The sequence below is a fragment of the Chelonoidis abingdonii genome, chromosome 14 (genome assembly GCF_003597395.2).
Source record: "Chelonoidis abingdonii isolate Lonesome George chromosome 14, CheloAbing_2.0, whole genome shotgun sequence".
Lineage (NCBI taxonomy): Eukaryota > Metazoa > Chordata > Testudines > Testudinidae > Chelonoidis > Chelonoidis abingdonii.
Window position 1 is genome coordinate 11073086 of NC_133782.1, and position 15251 is coordinate 11088336.

At 42.1% G+C, this 15251-nt stretch overlaps 1 protein-coding gene across 4 annotated transcripts in view; it reads right to left on the reverse strand.

Moving 5' to 3' along the window:
* Positions 1–229: 229 nt before the first annotated feature.
* GNAS (GNAS complex locus) overlaps positions 230–15251 on the reverse strand; it is a 249684-nt gene continuing 234662 nt past the window's right edge. For all 4 annotated transcript variants that reach the window (XM_075072240.1, XM_075072241.1, XM_075072243.1 and 1 more), the window contains 6 exons: positions 10594–10667; positions 8310–8368; positions 6142–6262; positions 5497–5627; positions 4564–4631; positions 230–3345 (listed from right to left, as the gene is read on the reverse strand). In XM_075072240.1, coding sequence (XP_074928341.1) covers positions 3199–3345; positions 4564–4631; positions 5497–5627; positions 6142–6262; positions 8310–8368; positions 10594–10667 — 600 coding nt within the window. In that variant the 3' untranslated portion in view covers positions 230–3198. The remainder of the gene's footprint in view (positions 3346–4563; positions 4632–5496; positions 5628–6141; positions 6263–8309; positions 8369–10593; positions 10668–15251) is intronic.

Here is a 15251-nt window from a genome sequence, read left to right on the forward strand (position 1 = left end):
CGAGCAAAGTCTTGGATGTAAGGGTCAGAAATGCCCAAACAGGTGAATGAGACAAAAGGTGAAAGTCCTCAATTATGAAAACAAGAAGTTCAAATAAATAAATGAGGGACGGGGAGAGAAAATAATAAAAGTAAGAAAATAAAAGCAAGCGTTAAGTTGGAATGGTTCAAATAACTTCAACTGATGGCTACTAAATTAGAGAGAGAAGAAAACACAGTTACTAATTAAATAGCAAGCATTAAAGCTTTATGGTTTTGTATTAAAAATAAAAACAAAACAAAAAAGAAAAGCTGTTAAAAATAAGACTTGCGTTTACCAGGCCACCAAACTGCATGGACTACTGAAGAAACTAACAAAGGCAATACTGAGACATTAAGACACACACACACTCCATACATGTGCAACCTGACTTTTCAATACATTGCCTTCTCTCTCGCTCTCGCTCAAAAAAAGCATCTCCTAAACATTTCCATTCATATAAAGCTTTATAGGAAAGTTTCTTAAAATGGTATTGTCTTAGTTACATATGCTTGTGTATCCTTGTCATTGTCAGAGGAAGGAGTTTGACATAGTTTCTGTATTTTTAAGAGGAGGTGCTTTCTTTTTCTCAGATCAGAGATTACATTCCTTACCATTAGATTCCCCACCTCCCCATATATAAATTTGGTGCTTCCACTAACTCCCTCCAGGCTTAAAAAGATAAGGGTTGGCACTAACTTAAAGATTTTGGCTTCCGTAACAAAAATTAAGGCTCATGTTTTATTTCCTTTTCTTTTTCATCCCACTTTTACCTACTGAAACCCCAACCCTTAACCTACAGGTAGTGATTCCAATCTAAGAATGCGAGGGCTATTTTGGGTCAAGCTCTTCTACCGATTCACAAGGTTCAGATGGCAGCTTTCCAGATTGTGAACTGGACAGACAGGTTTTTCAAATCTCATTAGCAATTGCAGGCAAAGTTTCAAGACACTCTAGCGTCTTCTGAAAGATCACTAGTCATTCTGAACCAAGTGGGGAATGAAACATTACCAACACTAAGTCCTTGCTTTCTGCATGTGTGAAAATGGACTAGATGGTTAATTTCCTAATTAAAGGAAGCCACAAAAGCAACAATAACAAAAAATTCTCAATTCTGCAGGATTACAGTTTGTAACATTAAAAAGGCATCCAGTACCTGCAGCAAATCTAGCCACACAGACATTGCTTCACCACACCCTAGCTTTAATTTAAACTGGACCTCTTCCCAAAAAGAAATTAACGTCTTGTGAAAAAAGCTAGTGTGAAAGGAAAGAGATAATTTTAAAAAACTCACTGCGTTAAGATCCAGATTGGTTTGGGGGAGCAGGTGGGAGGGAGAGAGTGGAGAAGGGCGTTTGAGTAATATATGCTAACACTGTTCTAGATGTGTTATTACAGCTGTAATTTTTGACTTTGTACAAATTGTACACGTAGGTTTAGACACATGAAAAAGTAATACAGTCACAGAGACATAAAACACCTAGGTATAAAATATAAAGCAGTGTAGTAGTTACTAAAATTACATGCTCTCTTATTGCTACAGTGATTTTTGCTCTTTTTTCTTTTTACTGTACCACATGTTGTTCTAAGCATATAATTTGCATAAATTATTCAAGTTTAAGAAAAAATCCACACATCTTCACTTTAAGCTACTTATATAATTAATATAAAATAAAAAGGTTCTAAGATATCTCTTTATTAAAAGAGAGATAAAAATGTCATTTGAAACTGGAATTCAGTGGCCAAATCCAAGGGCGGTGTACATCGTATCATTCTTGTAGTATTATGCCCATGCAGGATAGCGGAGTTTGGTGGGGTATTTGGCCCAGTCTACAGATGGTCACCAGACCTGCATGATACCTGTGTGTTTGTTTTTGTTCTGCTTTTGACTTTTGCAAAAAGGACTATGAATGACCAAAGACTAACATTTATAATTTGTAGCAAAATTTGGTTTATGTAGAAACAAGCCATGTTTTGCATTTGGATAGAGATTTAAATGAATTAAAGCTAAAAATTAAAAAGCATGATGCTGCAACATCTGGTCACTTGTTGAAGACCTCACTTTTAAAGTGGTTAAGTTTGCACAATTTGTACTTTTTTTTTGTTTTTTTTTGTTTTTTACTAAACAGTATTTTTCCTTCTTTTATAAACCAGAAAAACTAAACTACAGATAAATTTTCCCTACCTTGAGCTAATGCTGCAGATAGGGTTGACAAAGCTGTACAGCGCAATCAAACATACTTACATCTTAGCTCATTGTACAGGTACAGCCATAATCAAGGCACAAAGATCTTCTACAAGTTATTTTTTCAATAAAGTTGTACAAAATAATACATTTTACAGTCTGTACAAGAATAATAATCCAGCAGTAAAATAAAAAAATGACGGCAGGGAGAAGAAAAAGAAGGGAAAGACCGTGAGGACTAAAGTCCAGATAATGATTTTTATAGCTGACAGGATCATCAGTGGACAAACGGAAAACAGTGTGTGGTTAACTCTTTCTGCAATCACAGGCCATACGCAGTTCAATTCTTAACGTCCATGGTCATCTTAAGACCACCAAGACTGGATTTAAAAATACCCTTCTGAAAGGTAGCGGTTAGTTTTTGCACTGTCTAGGTCTGTTGTAGAATTGTCAGTATTTCCGTTCAAAGCCACATTACAGTCAGAGAACCAAACTCAAGTGTCTGTCTTCAAACTTGGTCTGTGACTTGGCACCTTCTTTTGTCTGATGCAGTGAATGGATACAAAGTTGAGATCATGGGTTATATGATTATGCCCACAACAGTGCTAAATTACCTAAGGTTTTCTTTCCCCCCCGTTTTTTTTTTTGTTAACTTTTTTAATTTTATCCCCAATCCTTTCAGGTGCTCCACATTCAGAGCCTTTAATTAATTTATTTATTTAGTTAACAACAGTGTTATGGAACCCCCCATGAAAATGGCCTTTAAATTTTAGGTGCCATTTCAAACTGTCTGAGGGGGACATAAGCAAGCTTAGAAGTGCTGCTATTGTCCAGCAAGGAGAAAAAGTTGAGGGGTGCAAATCAGAGGGAGACTGCAACAGTTCTCTTCCACCCTATGTGGGCAAGGGTTTTTTTTGTTTCTTTTTTGTTTTTCTTTTTTTTTTTTTTTTTAATAAGGAATAAGGAGTCCAAAACACAGAAAAAAGTGCTCTCCATCACAACAACTCATATTGGCGAAGGTGCATCCGTTGAATAATGTCCCGACAGTCATTGAAAACCCTCCGGATATTTTCTGTATCCACTGCACAGGTGAAGTGAGGATAGCAGTAATGTCTTCCATCTCCACTTGCTGTGCTGATTCTCTGTAGGAATAGTACAGAGAAATTGTGTGTCAAAATAAAATTGTCTGGAAAAATTATGCTCTCAAGCCTCCGCTGAATGTTTGTGAGGATATTATGTAAGTTCTGAGACAGGGGTTCTCAGACTTCATTGTGCCATGACCCCTTTCTGACAACAAAAGTTACTACACAACCACAGAAGGGGGCACTGAAGCCTGAGTCTGCCCTAGCCCTGCTGCCCTGGGTGGTGAGGACCAAAGCTGAAGCCCAAGGGCTTCAGGCCCAGGCAGGGGGTCTGTAACCTGAGCTCCACTGCCCAGGCTTCAACCCTGGACTGCAGCTGGTCTAAGTCAGCCCTGGCAACCCCATTAAAACGGGTCGCAACTCACTTTGAGAACTGCTGTTCTAAGGTGAAATCTGGACCGCACTGAAGTCAGTGGCAAAACTCCCATTGACTTCAGTGGGATCAGGTTTTCACCCCAAGGATTGAGGGGAACTAGGTTGCATGTGGAAAAACTGAGTATATGGGAACTGAAATGTAACTACAGAGAGAAGATAACTTGACCAATTCACATTAATGGAGAAATGTATGTGCAGATAAGGGATGGACTTGGCCCACACCACTCCCATAGCTTCTCCCTCCAGAGCACTGAATTTTGCCTGTGTGTGAATCTTCAACTCCTCTTTACAAACTACACACAGTCTCTCAGTATTTTTTTGGTTCTGGTGTAAACGAGTCCCAATTTTTATTGCGATTCTCAGTATCCCTAATAATAATGACACCCAATTCAGGTACAAATACTTAAACAATTGTTACTAAAACTAATCAGCAGGCTAAAGAGATGATGGGAACGATGCAGGGAAATATTAATATTCAGCAGATAATGTACTGATTTGAACCACAACATCCTTTAGAAGTGACGTAGTGGATGAAATCTTGGCTCCCACTGAAGTCAATGTGAGTTTTGCTACTGTTGTCAGTGGGGTTAAGGATTCACCCGTTATCTCCCATTTGAGAATTATGGATTCTCAACAATTATTCTAATCATTTAACTGTGTATCTTGTTAAACAAATGAAAAGTAGCTAAAAAATTCAACACCTTTTAAACCTCTAGTTGGGTGTATTCCATAGCACACAGGTTAAATATAAGCCACTGTAAGAATAGGCAAACAGCTCTGCAATATTAAAACACAGTTTAGCTTATCATGGAAAAACGTACACAGAAAAAAGAAAATACTTACAAGAAATTCATCTCTAATAAAATACTTGGCCCTTGTAACTCTGGGATCCTCACCAGGCTCTGGTGTTGCTGGTTAATAATAATAATACAATAAGCATTTGTTAAAGTAGGAGTTTCATAGTAATGATTCTGAAAATCGTAACTTACCCACTGACCATCAACTTTATGAACTAGTCTTTGTTTTCTGTGCAATTGCAATTGAAACAATTTTCTTAACATAAAATATTATAGTTCTAGTCTCTAATATGGTATCTAAAACAGTAAGACTCCAGGAAAGCAACAAAATATGATGGTATCCATAATGTCAGGAATGGGTCAGAATGTAAGGATGTATTAGTGCAAATACAAGCTTTTGTAAGGAACTTACAGGTAAGCTGCAACACCATATCACCTCTAATGCCATTGACTGGGTTAAGTTGTACTACTCTGGCTGCAGATAAAGGAAGGCTGATGGTCACTAAAATGAATGAATCTTTAACAGGTATATTTATTTTATAAGTAACCGAATAATATGAGATGGAAACTTCCTTAGAGAATCTCTTTAAAGAGGAAAAAAAAAAAAAAAGATAATTAAAAAGTGCTGTCACACACAGAAAGGGTGTTCCCATGGAATCTTGAACCTCAAAGGACACTGCTGCACCCCAGCACTGCACTGAGGAGTCTAGCAACAAAGTGTGTAATAAAATGATAGCCTGTTGAGATGCCTATGTGTATGTCCAACAGATAACGTCCTCTACCGGGACTGCAGAAATATTTAAATTACAATTTGTCTGAAAGATAATGAACGTTCTTTCAACTTTAGACATTTGCTTGTTTGACAGTTTATCTGAAACTTCCAATAAATGTTACATACACAATTAACAAATACTATATCCCAAGGAAGTGGTACTTTGATGACACATGTTTATCAAAAAGATGAGAACAATGCTCTTACCATCCTCTGGTGTAGTGTAGCGAGCAAATTCTGGAAAGTAGTCTTCAATTTTAGATTTCCCTGCCAAAACTTTCTCTGCTAGCAAATCCTGTTTATTCAGGAAAAGAATTACTGAAATGGTCCGTAGCCACCTATAGAAAATTGAAGCCAAATATTGTTAGAACATAGGGCTGAGCTTAAACATCAATAACAAAAAACATAACACACTACACTTTAGAGAAGTGGTTTTCAACTTGTGGTCCGCAGACCTCTGTGGGTCCACAGACTATGTCTAAGATTTCCAAAGAGGTCTGCATCTCAATTTGTAATATTTTAGGGATCTGCAAATGAAAAAAGGTTGAAAACCACAGCTTTAGAGAATATATTCATATTCTGTACTATCATAGTTTCTCTTAAGCTTAGTTTATTTTTTCCCCACTATTAGGACTACCATTTTCCCAATACTGCGTAGTTTTTTTCCATTAGATTTTAATACTGTGTGTTAGTATTCCATATATCAGGTTTACAGTGGTGATCAAAGGTAATGATTGACTGGGCCATGTCAGAAATAGAAATGATGCACTTTATACCAAAGATTAACTTTATCAATATAACACTGTGTTACTAATGCATGTGAAATTAATGATGAAACTTCAATTCATGGACCTGTTGTTCCAAATACTCTTGAAGAGGTTTAGTGCTTCTTGAAGCCGATTGGTCTGATTGTCCTCTCGTATAACCATGTTGTAGCTACTGCTGGCCACCACAAATATGATCGCAGTCACATCTAAATCAAGAAACACCCAGTAGTTAACATCAAGATCCCGATAAAAATCTTCAAGAACCCCAGAGTTCTATGAAACTGTAAAGCTCCCAGCTTCACTAAGGTGGCGAGGGGCTGGCCTAAAACGATTGCCTCCTGCTTTTTAGGTGTAAGGAATAAGAAAGAGGAGAAAGCATAACAGAGGCAAGTGAGAAGTCAGAGGACTGAAAGGGATGCAGGATATTGAAGGGGAATGAAAAAATAGAAAGAAACTATAGAAAGAGAGGAAAGAAGGATCAGAGACTGGAGAAAAGATTGAGAAAGATGAAGTACAGAGAAAAAGGGAGTGAGTTTTAAAAGGAAAAGAAGAATGAAAAGAAAAGAGGGAATTAAAAAGCTAAAAATCAACTCTAGGGAGCCACTGGGAGAAGAGAAAGCAAAGATGCCTTTGGCAATTGCTTCCATGGCAACAAAAGGCACAACCACTGAAATCACACTAGTATGGCCCCTTCTCAAAACCTTTTTCTAAAATGCTATTCCTTGGAAAGATGAGAGGAAAGATGACTGGAGAAAAGGTAAGGAAAGAAAAGAGAAGGATGAAACAAGAGTCACTGTGAATTCATGGCTGCAGTCTTAATTCCTCCCACCGCATACTATACCTCTCAGAGGGACACTGCCTCTTTCCAGAGAGACAGAATCACAGAATCATAGAATCTCAGATTCTATGATTCTATGTGGCTGTGCTGCTCCAGACCCCTCATACTGACTTCCAAGCTCATCTGCCTCAGACATCAATAGCAGGAGAGATGAAGCAGATCATAAGGCAACAGGAAGAGGAAGGAGCAGTGGTGAAAACTGAACAGATCTTTTATTAGTAGGGCAAAAGGAAACATTGCACAGCAGTCCCATGCATATCCCATTACTCAGATGATATTATGACGGCAACTGTAGCTGAATAACAAGCAAGTAAACTATGTTCTCTCTATTTAGCATCTTCCCCCTTCTATGAGGTCATTAGAACTGGTCTAAAAAAGGGGGAGAGGAATTTTGTTAAATTAATTTTTTTAATGGGAAAAACAGAAGTCTGAAAATTTTTGACTAGATCTAGCTTTACAAAATTATGTGCACAAAAGAAATGCTTCACACACAACTGATATGCAGACACTTCTGGGGTGGAATGCAGCAGCTGTACAAAACTCACACACATTAGGTTCAGGACACAAAAAGGACTATGGACAATTTAAACTACCGGGGGAGTTTACGAAAGACTCAAAAGGAATTTTGGCCAGGACACACAAAAAGTGTTAACAGTCCAGCTCTTGCAAAAAGTGCATAGGACTTTTAAGTGCCATTTTGCTATGTTAGCATTCTAGAGGAAGGAGCTTACCAACAGTTTTTCCCAGCAAGGTGGTTAGAGTTTTCCTGGTCAATTTAGACAGGGCCTAATACATTCTATAGGATTATTTTAAAAGCTGTCCTACAGAAATACCTAAATGCCTAAAGTGCAACAATTTCAAAACTCAGTGGAAAACTATGAGCAGTGCCACTCTGGACCACAATTTTACAACTTATCCAAAAGCCAGAACTTCCAAAGGGCTCCCTAGCACCTGACTGTGGCAATGGTTCACTGTTAACTTGGAAGAGTGGCACCTACTAGGTCAGCAACATAGCTTCTCTTACACACAATAATGTGGCATTCTAATTTGATCACCTGTATTTATGCTGCATGTAGCCCTTCACTTGTTAAGACAGAACAGACAGAGTTTGGAAATGAACTGTCATGTCGTGGGCAAATCATAAAAAGGAGAACTTATTAAAGCACAGCCGGATGTTTGGGGCTGCAGGAAGTTTGGACAAACTATTTTAAGTTACCCAGCTTGCTTTTCTTCCCACCCAAATTTTCACTCAAGACATTCAAAACAGTTACAATATATTATACGATGATACAAATTCCAGCCAATCTGTCTGTTCAAAGAGACACCCTATGATTCCAGACAATTAAAGAGGACAGGAGTTAAATCTCATGTGTTGTTATTTACATTAAAATATTGCAATCAATTCCAAATCTTACCATTGAAACATTGGATCCATTTTCGGCGTTCATCTCGCTGCCCTCCAACATCAAACATGCTAAAGAGGAAAAACCCTTAGTCACTTACTGTACAAAAACACTGCTGCTCTCCTGACTCTGACATACAGTATTTGAAGTAAGGGTAAACACTGTTTGTGAACACAGAATGTAAACAACCCCAGGCCTCCCATTTTTCAGAACCTAATGAGACAAAGGACTGCCAGAATCTGCAGGCAGGAGTAAAAGCCTATTTGCCAGTGCAAAGAGGCTTTCACCCCAAAACAAAATGTAGTACTTTTAGGGCTTGTCTACATGAAAAGTTAGTGTGTGTCAAGCTGGGGTGTAAATCTACGGCACACAAGACAACTGCACATTAACTGTCCGTGTGGATGGACCCTGTTACTGCGCACTAAAAGTTTTACAGTTCTGTTTGAAATAGCGGAATGTCACAGCACGCTAATGAACTTTTAATATGTGGTAGCAGGATCGCCCAGTGATTTAGTGTGCTATACATTCATACCCTGGCTTGCTGCCCACCAAGATTTCATGTAGACAAGCCCATTCCCTCATTTGCACTAAAAAGACAAGAAAAGCTAGAACTGCTGAAGCATATCACAGGGTTCTTATTTGTCCTCACTGATCAAAGAGACATTTAATAAAACTACTACGATGAGAGGTTTCCTCACAGAGATACTGTAGATCTAGGTTCAACAATATCAGATTGATATTTAAGAGTCAGCATTTTTGGGTCAGGGCCATCAAACAACCGTTAAGCACCACCTCCTTATAAAGTGGAAAAGGGAGGAAAGTGTGCATCTTCTGTTACTTTGATACACACCTAGATTTTGGACAGCTTGGTCAGTACACTGATTTTAAACTTTTATTAAATATGGAACACGACAGACCTGGAAGAAAAGAAGGCATAGAAACAGTTCAAAGAAAAAAGTTTCTCTCTGTTCTTTTATATTTAGATAAAACTGGTCGACAGACACTCTCCAAGAGACAATATGAAAGGCAACAGGAAGGAGAGGAAAAGAAAACTATAGGAAACCAAAACAGAATTAAAAAGGCAAGCAGAGCACAGACCAACTCCAGAGTTCAAATGAGAGATTAGTTCATGACATGAAGAGATTTGGGAAAAGAATCTAGGTAACAGCTCAGATAGTGTTATCTGTGGGTATGTCTACACAGCACAAAAAGACCTGTGGCAGTGAGTCTCAGAGCCTGGGTCAGCTGACTTGGGCTTGCGAGGTCTTGAGCTGTGGCGCTAAGAACAGTGGTGTAGATATTTGGGCTTGGGCTGGAGCTCAGCCTCTGAAACCCGGTGAGAGTCAGGGTCCCAGGGCCTGGGCTCCATTTTAAGCCTAAACATCTACACTGCAATTTTCCGGCCCCGCAGCCTGAGCCCCAGTCAACTGATAAGGGCCAGCAATGGGCGTTTTACTGCAGTGTAGACACACTCTTAGTACTTAAGCAAATACAGGATCCCAGAGTACAATTTTAGGTCCCAATCTTAAAAGTGAGATATGTACAGGTAGGCCCCATAGCCTACACCAAGTGCCACTGAAGTCAGGAGGGCTCCACTCAGATGCAGTGGCCTGTACAGATTGGGGCCTAAGTGACTACTTTAAAAAACTGTGCTCTGTGGGGCAAATTGTATGCAGTTTCCACTGAGAACAATGAGAGCTGCAGATCATTACGAGAGGGGCAGAATTTATCCAATAAAGTGGTTTTTGTATACACCTTCTTTTAAATGTGTGTGTGTGTACATATCTTCTCTTAACTCTACTGCGGAGCAATTAAAAAAAAAAACAGACATGGCCCCGTTATTTTAATGTTATTCACAAAAGTGCATTTTCTGCTTCCTTTCCTGGCTTTGCATAATCAGAGAAGATGATACAAATGCACAAGACAGGTATTTTGGAAAGTTAAAGTGCTATATACACATTTGTTGTAAACAAAACAGTATCCATTTTAATATCAGCTGCATTAAAACAGAAGAAAAAGATGTTTGCCATTTAGAAAAAAGCAGAATCAGGAGGAAAGTTATTTTCAGGTTTATAGAAAGATAGAGTAAAGGAGAATCAAATTATCAAAAAGCGTTATCAAAACGTGTGGGAAAAAACCACCAATTCTTTGGCATTAAATCACAAGCATCAAAATGTCGGCCAATTTCCATGGTGTTTTTAAACCTTAAAATGTAAAGCTCCTAGACAGAAGTATCTGAAAAATACTTGTTTTCTGTTAAGTGTTAAATTCAGCAATAATGAAGGAGGATACTTACTGAAAGTTTACTTTGTCCACCTGAAACTTCGTTTCAAAAATTCCTGATGTCAAAACTCTGCATCTCAGCAGGTCCTAGAGTACAAGACAGAAAGTCATTTTATTCAAAGCAGTGATTTGATTATTCTTCAAACCTCCAAATTTGAAAAGAAAATATAATAATTTGCTGAGTGCTGCTCTTGTACTCAGTGCTGTAGAGAAAGGAAAATGTATGTGAAGTTGGGGGAAGGCCCTCAACCTAAAAATTTGTACACATGCTTAACAAGCATTTGCACAATCAGGATCCGAATGCCAAATCCTGAGAACCAATGAACATTTACAAAATGGCAAATGCAGGTGCTGAGCACCTCTGAGGATGTGGCCTTCAGATCTACTAAATCTTATAAGAGTCCACGGAAGGTCGGACATTCAGGTGATGAGCCACAACTTCCACTGATTTACAGAGGGGCAGCACCACCTTTAAAAATCAGACTATAAACTTCTGAGCATAAGACAACAAAATTGTCAGGTGAAGAGTGGATGGCTTCGTCACACAGCAGTGCAAAATAACCTACATTTCTGTTTCCCCACACGACAGAGCAACATGCCTATAGTGAGGGATTAAGACTGAGAAGCTACATGGAACAGGCTCACTTTGAGAAAAGTAGATGCTTAATATGCTGATACAGTGGTAATAAAATGTTAAGCTTTCCAAAATAGATAACTGAGCATACTCTGCTATTTGCTTATCCTGTAGCTTGGTGAAGCATAGTTAGAGACAACAGATGCCACACAGCAATTGTCATCCCAAACATCACATTTATGTTAAAACAAGGAGCAACAGTCTACCAAATAACCAAAATTATTATGGCTTTATACATTCAGGAATGTATACCTCTACCCCGATATAACACTGTCCTCGGGAGCCAAAAAATCTTATCGTGTTATAGGTGAAACCGCGTTATATCGAACTTGCTTTGATCTGCCGGAGTGCGTAGTGCAGAGCCCCGCCCCCCCCCCGAGCACTGCTTTACCACATTACATCCAAATTCGTGTTATATCGGGTCGCGTTATATTGGGGTAGAAGTGTATTGGGCTGACATTCCCCAAAGGCTACTCCCGTCTCCCACTGGAGTTCCTTTTAAATCAAACATGGCTCTTCCCATAGGGTTTCTTTCTCCAGAGAAAAGACGGTTACTCACCTTTGTAACTGTTGTTCTTCGAGATGTGTTGCTCATATCCATTCCAGTTAGGTGTGTGCACGCTGCGTGCACATTTGTCGGAAGATTTTTACCCTAACAACACTCGGTGGGTCGGCTGGGCGCCCCCTGGAGTGGTACCGCCATGGTGCCGGATATATACCCCTGCCGACCCAACCGCCCCTCAGTTCCTTCTTGCCGGCTACTCTGACAGTGGGGAAGGAAGGTGGGTTGGAATGGATATGAGCAACACATCTCAAAGAACAACAGTTACAAGGTGAGAAACCGTCTTTTCTTCTTCGAGTGATTGCTCATATCCATTCCAGTTAGGTGATTCCCAAACCTTAACCTAGGCTGTGGGGTCAGAGTTAGATGTGCCAGAATGCAAAAACTGCTGAGCCAAAGGCTGCGTCATCTCTAGACTGTTGAACCAGAGCATAATGCGAAGCAAAGTGTGGACTGAGACCAGGTAGCTGCGCAAGATATTTCCTGGATTGGTACATGAGCCAGGAAGGCAGCAGATGAAGCCTGAGCCCGTGGAAGAATGTGCGGTAAGATGGCTCAAGGGAACATGAGCCAAGTCATAACAAGTGTGGATGCACGCCGTCACCCAAGAGGAGATCCTCTGGGAGGAGACAGGTAGGCCCTTCATTCGGTCTGCCACTGTGACGAAGAGTTGGGGCGATTTACGAAAGAGCTTCGTCCGTTCGATATAAAATGCGAGCGCCCTACAGACATCTAGGGAGTGCAATGGTTGCTCCCGTTGTGATGAGTGCAGCTTCAGGAAGAAGATCGGAAGGAAGATGTCCTGATTGATATGGAAGGCCGATACCACTTTCGGGAGGAACGCTGGGTATGGTCGCAACTGCACCTTGTCCTTGTGAAAGACAATATACGGTGGGTCCACTGTGAGCGCCCGAAGCTCGGAGACTCGTCTGGCCGATGTAATGGCTAGGAGGAAAACTGTCTTCCAGAAAAGGTATAGCAGTGAGCAAGTTGCTAACAGCTTGAATGGTGGAGACGTAAGTCTGGTTGGGGCAGGGCAGGTAGGGGCAGGGCAGCGTCCTTGGGGGTATAGGCGCTCCAAGCCCTTGAGTAACCTGGAAACCATAGGATGTGAAAACATGGAGCAGCCACTCTCCCCTGAGTGGAAGGTAGAAATGGTCGCCAAGTGCACCCTCAGTGATGATACCGCTAGGCCCTGCTGTTTGAGAGACCAGAGGTAGTCCAGGATGGTGAGGATCAAGACCTCAGTGGGAGTAACATTTTGCGTTTCGCACCAGCAGGAGAAACGCTTCCACTTGGCCAGATACATAGACCGAGGTTTCCTGCTATCCAGGAGTATTTGTTGTACTGAGGCAGAGCAGCGTAACTCTGACTGGCTCAACCACGCAGGAGCCATGCCATGAGGTGAAGGGACTGCAGGTCTGGGTGGTGAAGTCTGCCGTGGTCCTGAGTTATGAGGTCTGGGAGAAGAGGCAGGGTAACTGGGCTGGCTATCGACAGGTCAAGCAACATGGTGTACCAGTGCTGCCTGGGCCACGCTGGGGCGATCATGATCAAGCGAGCTCCATCCCTGTGGAGTTTTAGCAGGACTCTGTGAACCAGCGGGAACGGTGGAAAGGCATAAAGCAGTTGGCTCGTCCACGGTATCAGGAAAGCATCCGAGATCGAGCCCAGGGAGAGACTTTGGAAGGAGCAGAACATCTGGCATTTCCTGTTCTCGCGGGAAGCGAAGAGGTCTATGTGGGGAAATCCCTACTTCTGGAAAACAGAGTGAATAATGTGCAGACGGATCAACCACTTGTGAGAGCGGAAGGATCTGCTGAGTCGATCCGCCAGAGTGTTCCAAACCCCTGGGAGAAAGGACGCCACCAGATCTCTCGAATGGGCTATACAAAAGTCCCAGAGTTGAATGGCTTCCTGACAAAGGGGGGAGGACTGTGTCCCCCCGTTTGTGTATGTAATACATGGCCGTTGTGTTGTCTGTGAACACTGAGACAATGGCCTTGCAGATGCTGTTGAAATGCCTGGCACGCAAGTCAGACTGCTCTCAACTCTCGGACATTGATGTGCAAGGCCAGCTCCTGAGATGACCAAAGGCCTTGAATGTGAAGATGTCTGAGGTGAGCACCCCAGCCGAGAGATGACGCATCCGTCGTCAGGGCCATAAAAGAGTGGGGCGGATGGAACGGCATTCCTGCACACACCAGGGAGGGTGTCAACCCCCAGTCGAGGGAGCCTAGGAGTCTCGGGGGAATCGTGACGATCCTGTCTATATTGTCTCCCCCCGGGTGGTATACTGAGGAGAGCCAAGTTTGAAGGGGACGTAGGCGTAGCCTGCCATGCTTGGTCACGAACATGCAGGCAGCCATGTGACCCAGGAGGCCGAGACAAGTTCGAGCTGAAGTGGTTGGGAATTTTTGTAGGCCTTGTATAATCGATATCATTGCGTGAAACCATGGCTGTGGTAAGCAGGCCCTGGTGAGATTAGAGTCCAGAATGGCCCCAAGGAACTCTATTCTTTGTGTGGGAATCAGAGTAGATTTCTCTAGGCTGATCATCAGGCCTAGTTGGATGAATAGGTCCTTGACGATGCCCACGTGTTGCGTTACTTGGGTCTCGGAGGCCCCGCGAATGAGCCAATCGTCGAAATACGGGAAGACATGTATGCATCGACGACGGAGGGAGGCGGCAACTACGGCCATACACTTTGTGAACACTCTTGGGGCTGTGGAGAGGCCAAATGGAAGGACTGTAAATTGGAAATGTTGACGGTTGACCACAAACCTGAGGTACCATCTGTGCGGAGCATAAATGGCAATGTGAAAATACGTGTCCTTCATATCGAGGGCGGCATACCAGTCTCTAGGATCCAAGGATGGGACGATGGTCCCCAGGGATACCATGCGGAACTTCAACTTTATCAAGAACTTGTTGAGTCCCAGCAGGTCTAGAATTGGTCTGAGACCTCCCTTCGCCTTGGGGATTAGGAAATAGCAGGAGTAGAACCCCTTGCCCCTCAAGTCCTCCGGTACCTCCTCTATAGCTCCCATGGCAAGGAGGGACCGTACCTCCTGCAAGAGGATTTGCTCGTGAGAGGGGTCCCTGAAGAGGGACAAGGATGGGGGTGGAGGGGGGGGACGAAATAAACTGAAGGCAGTATCCAAATTCTACCGTGCGTAACACCCAATGATCTGAAGTTAGTTGGGTCCACGCAGGGAGGAAAGAGGAAAGGTGGTTGCAAAAGGGAGGGAAAGGATCCTGTTGAACAACTGGTACGTCGCCCTCGGGCGCACCTTCAAAAGTTTGGTTTAGGTCCTGCGGGTGGTTTGGTGGGGCCGTGATTCTGACCCCCTTGGGGTCCGGACTGCCGTCTACGATTGCCTTGGCCATGCCTCCTGCTGAAATCCTGCTGCTGTCTAGGCGGGGGGTAAGGCCACTGAGGCTGGGGCCGGAAGGGTCTGCACTGAGTCTGCGG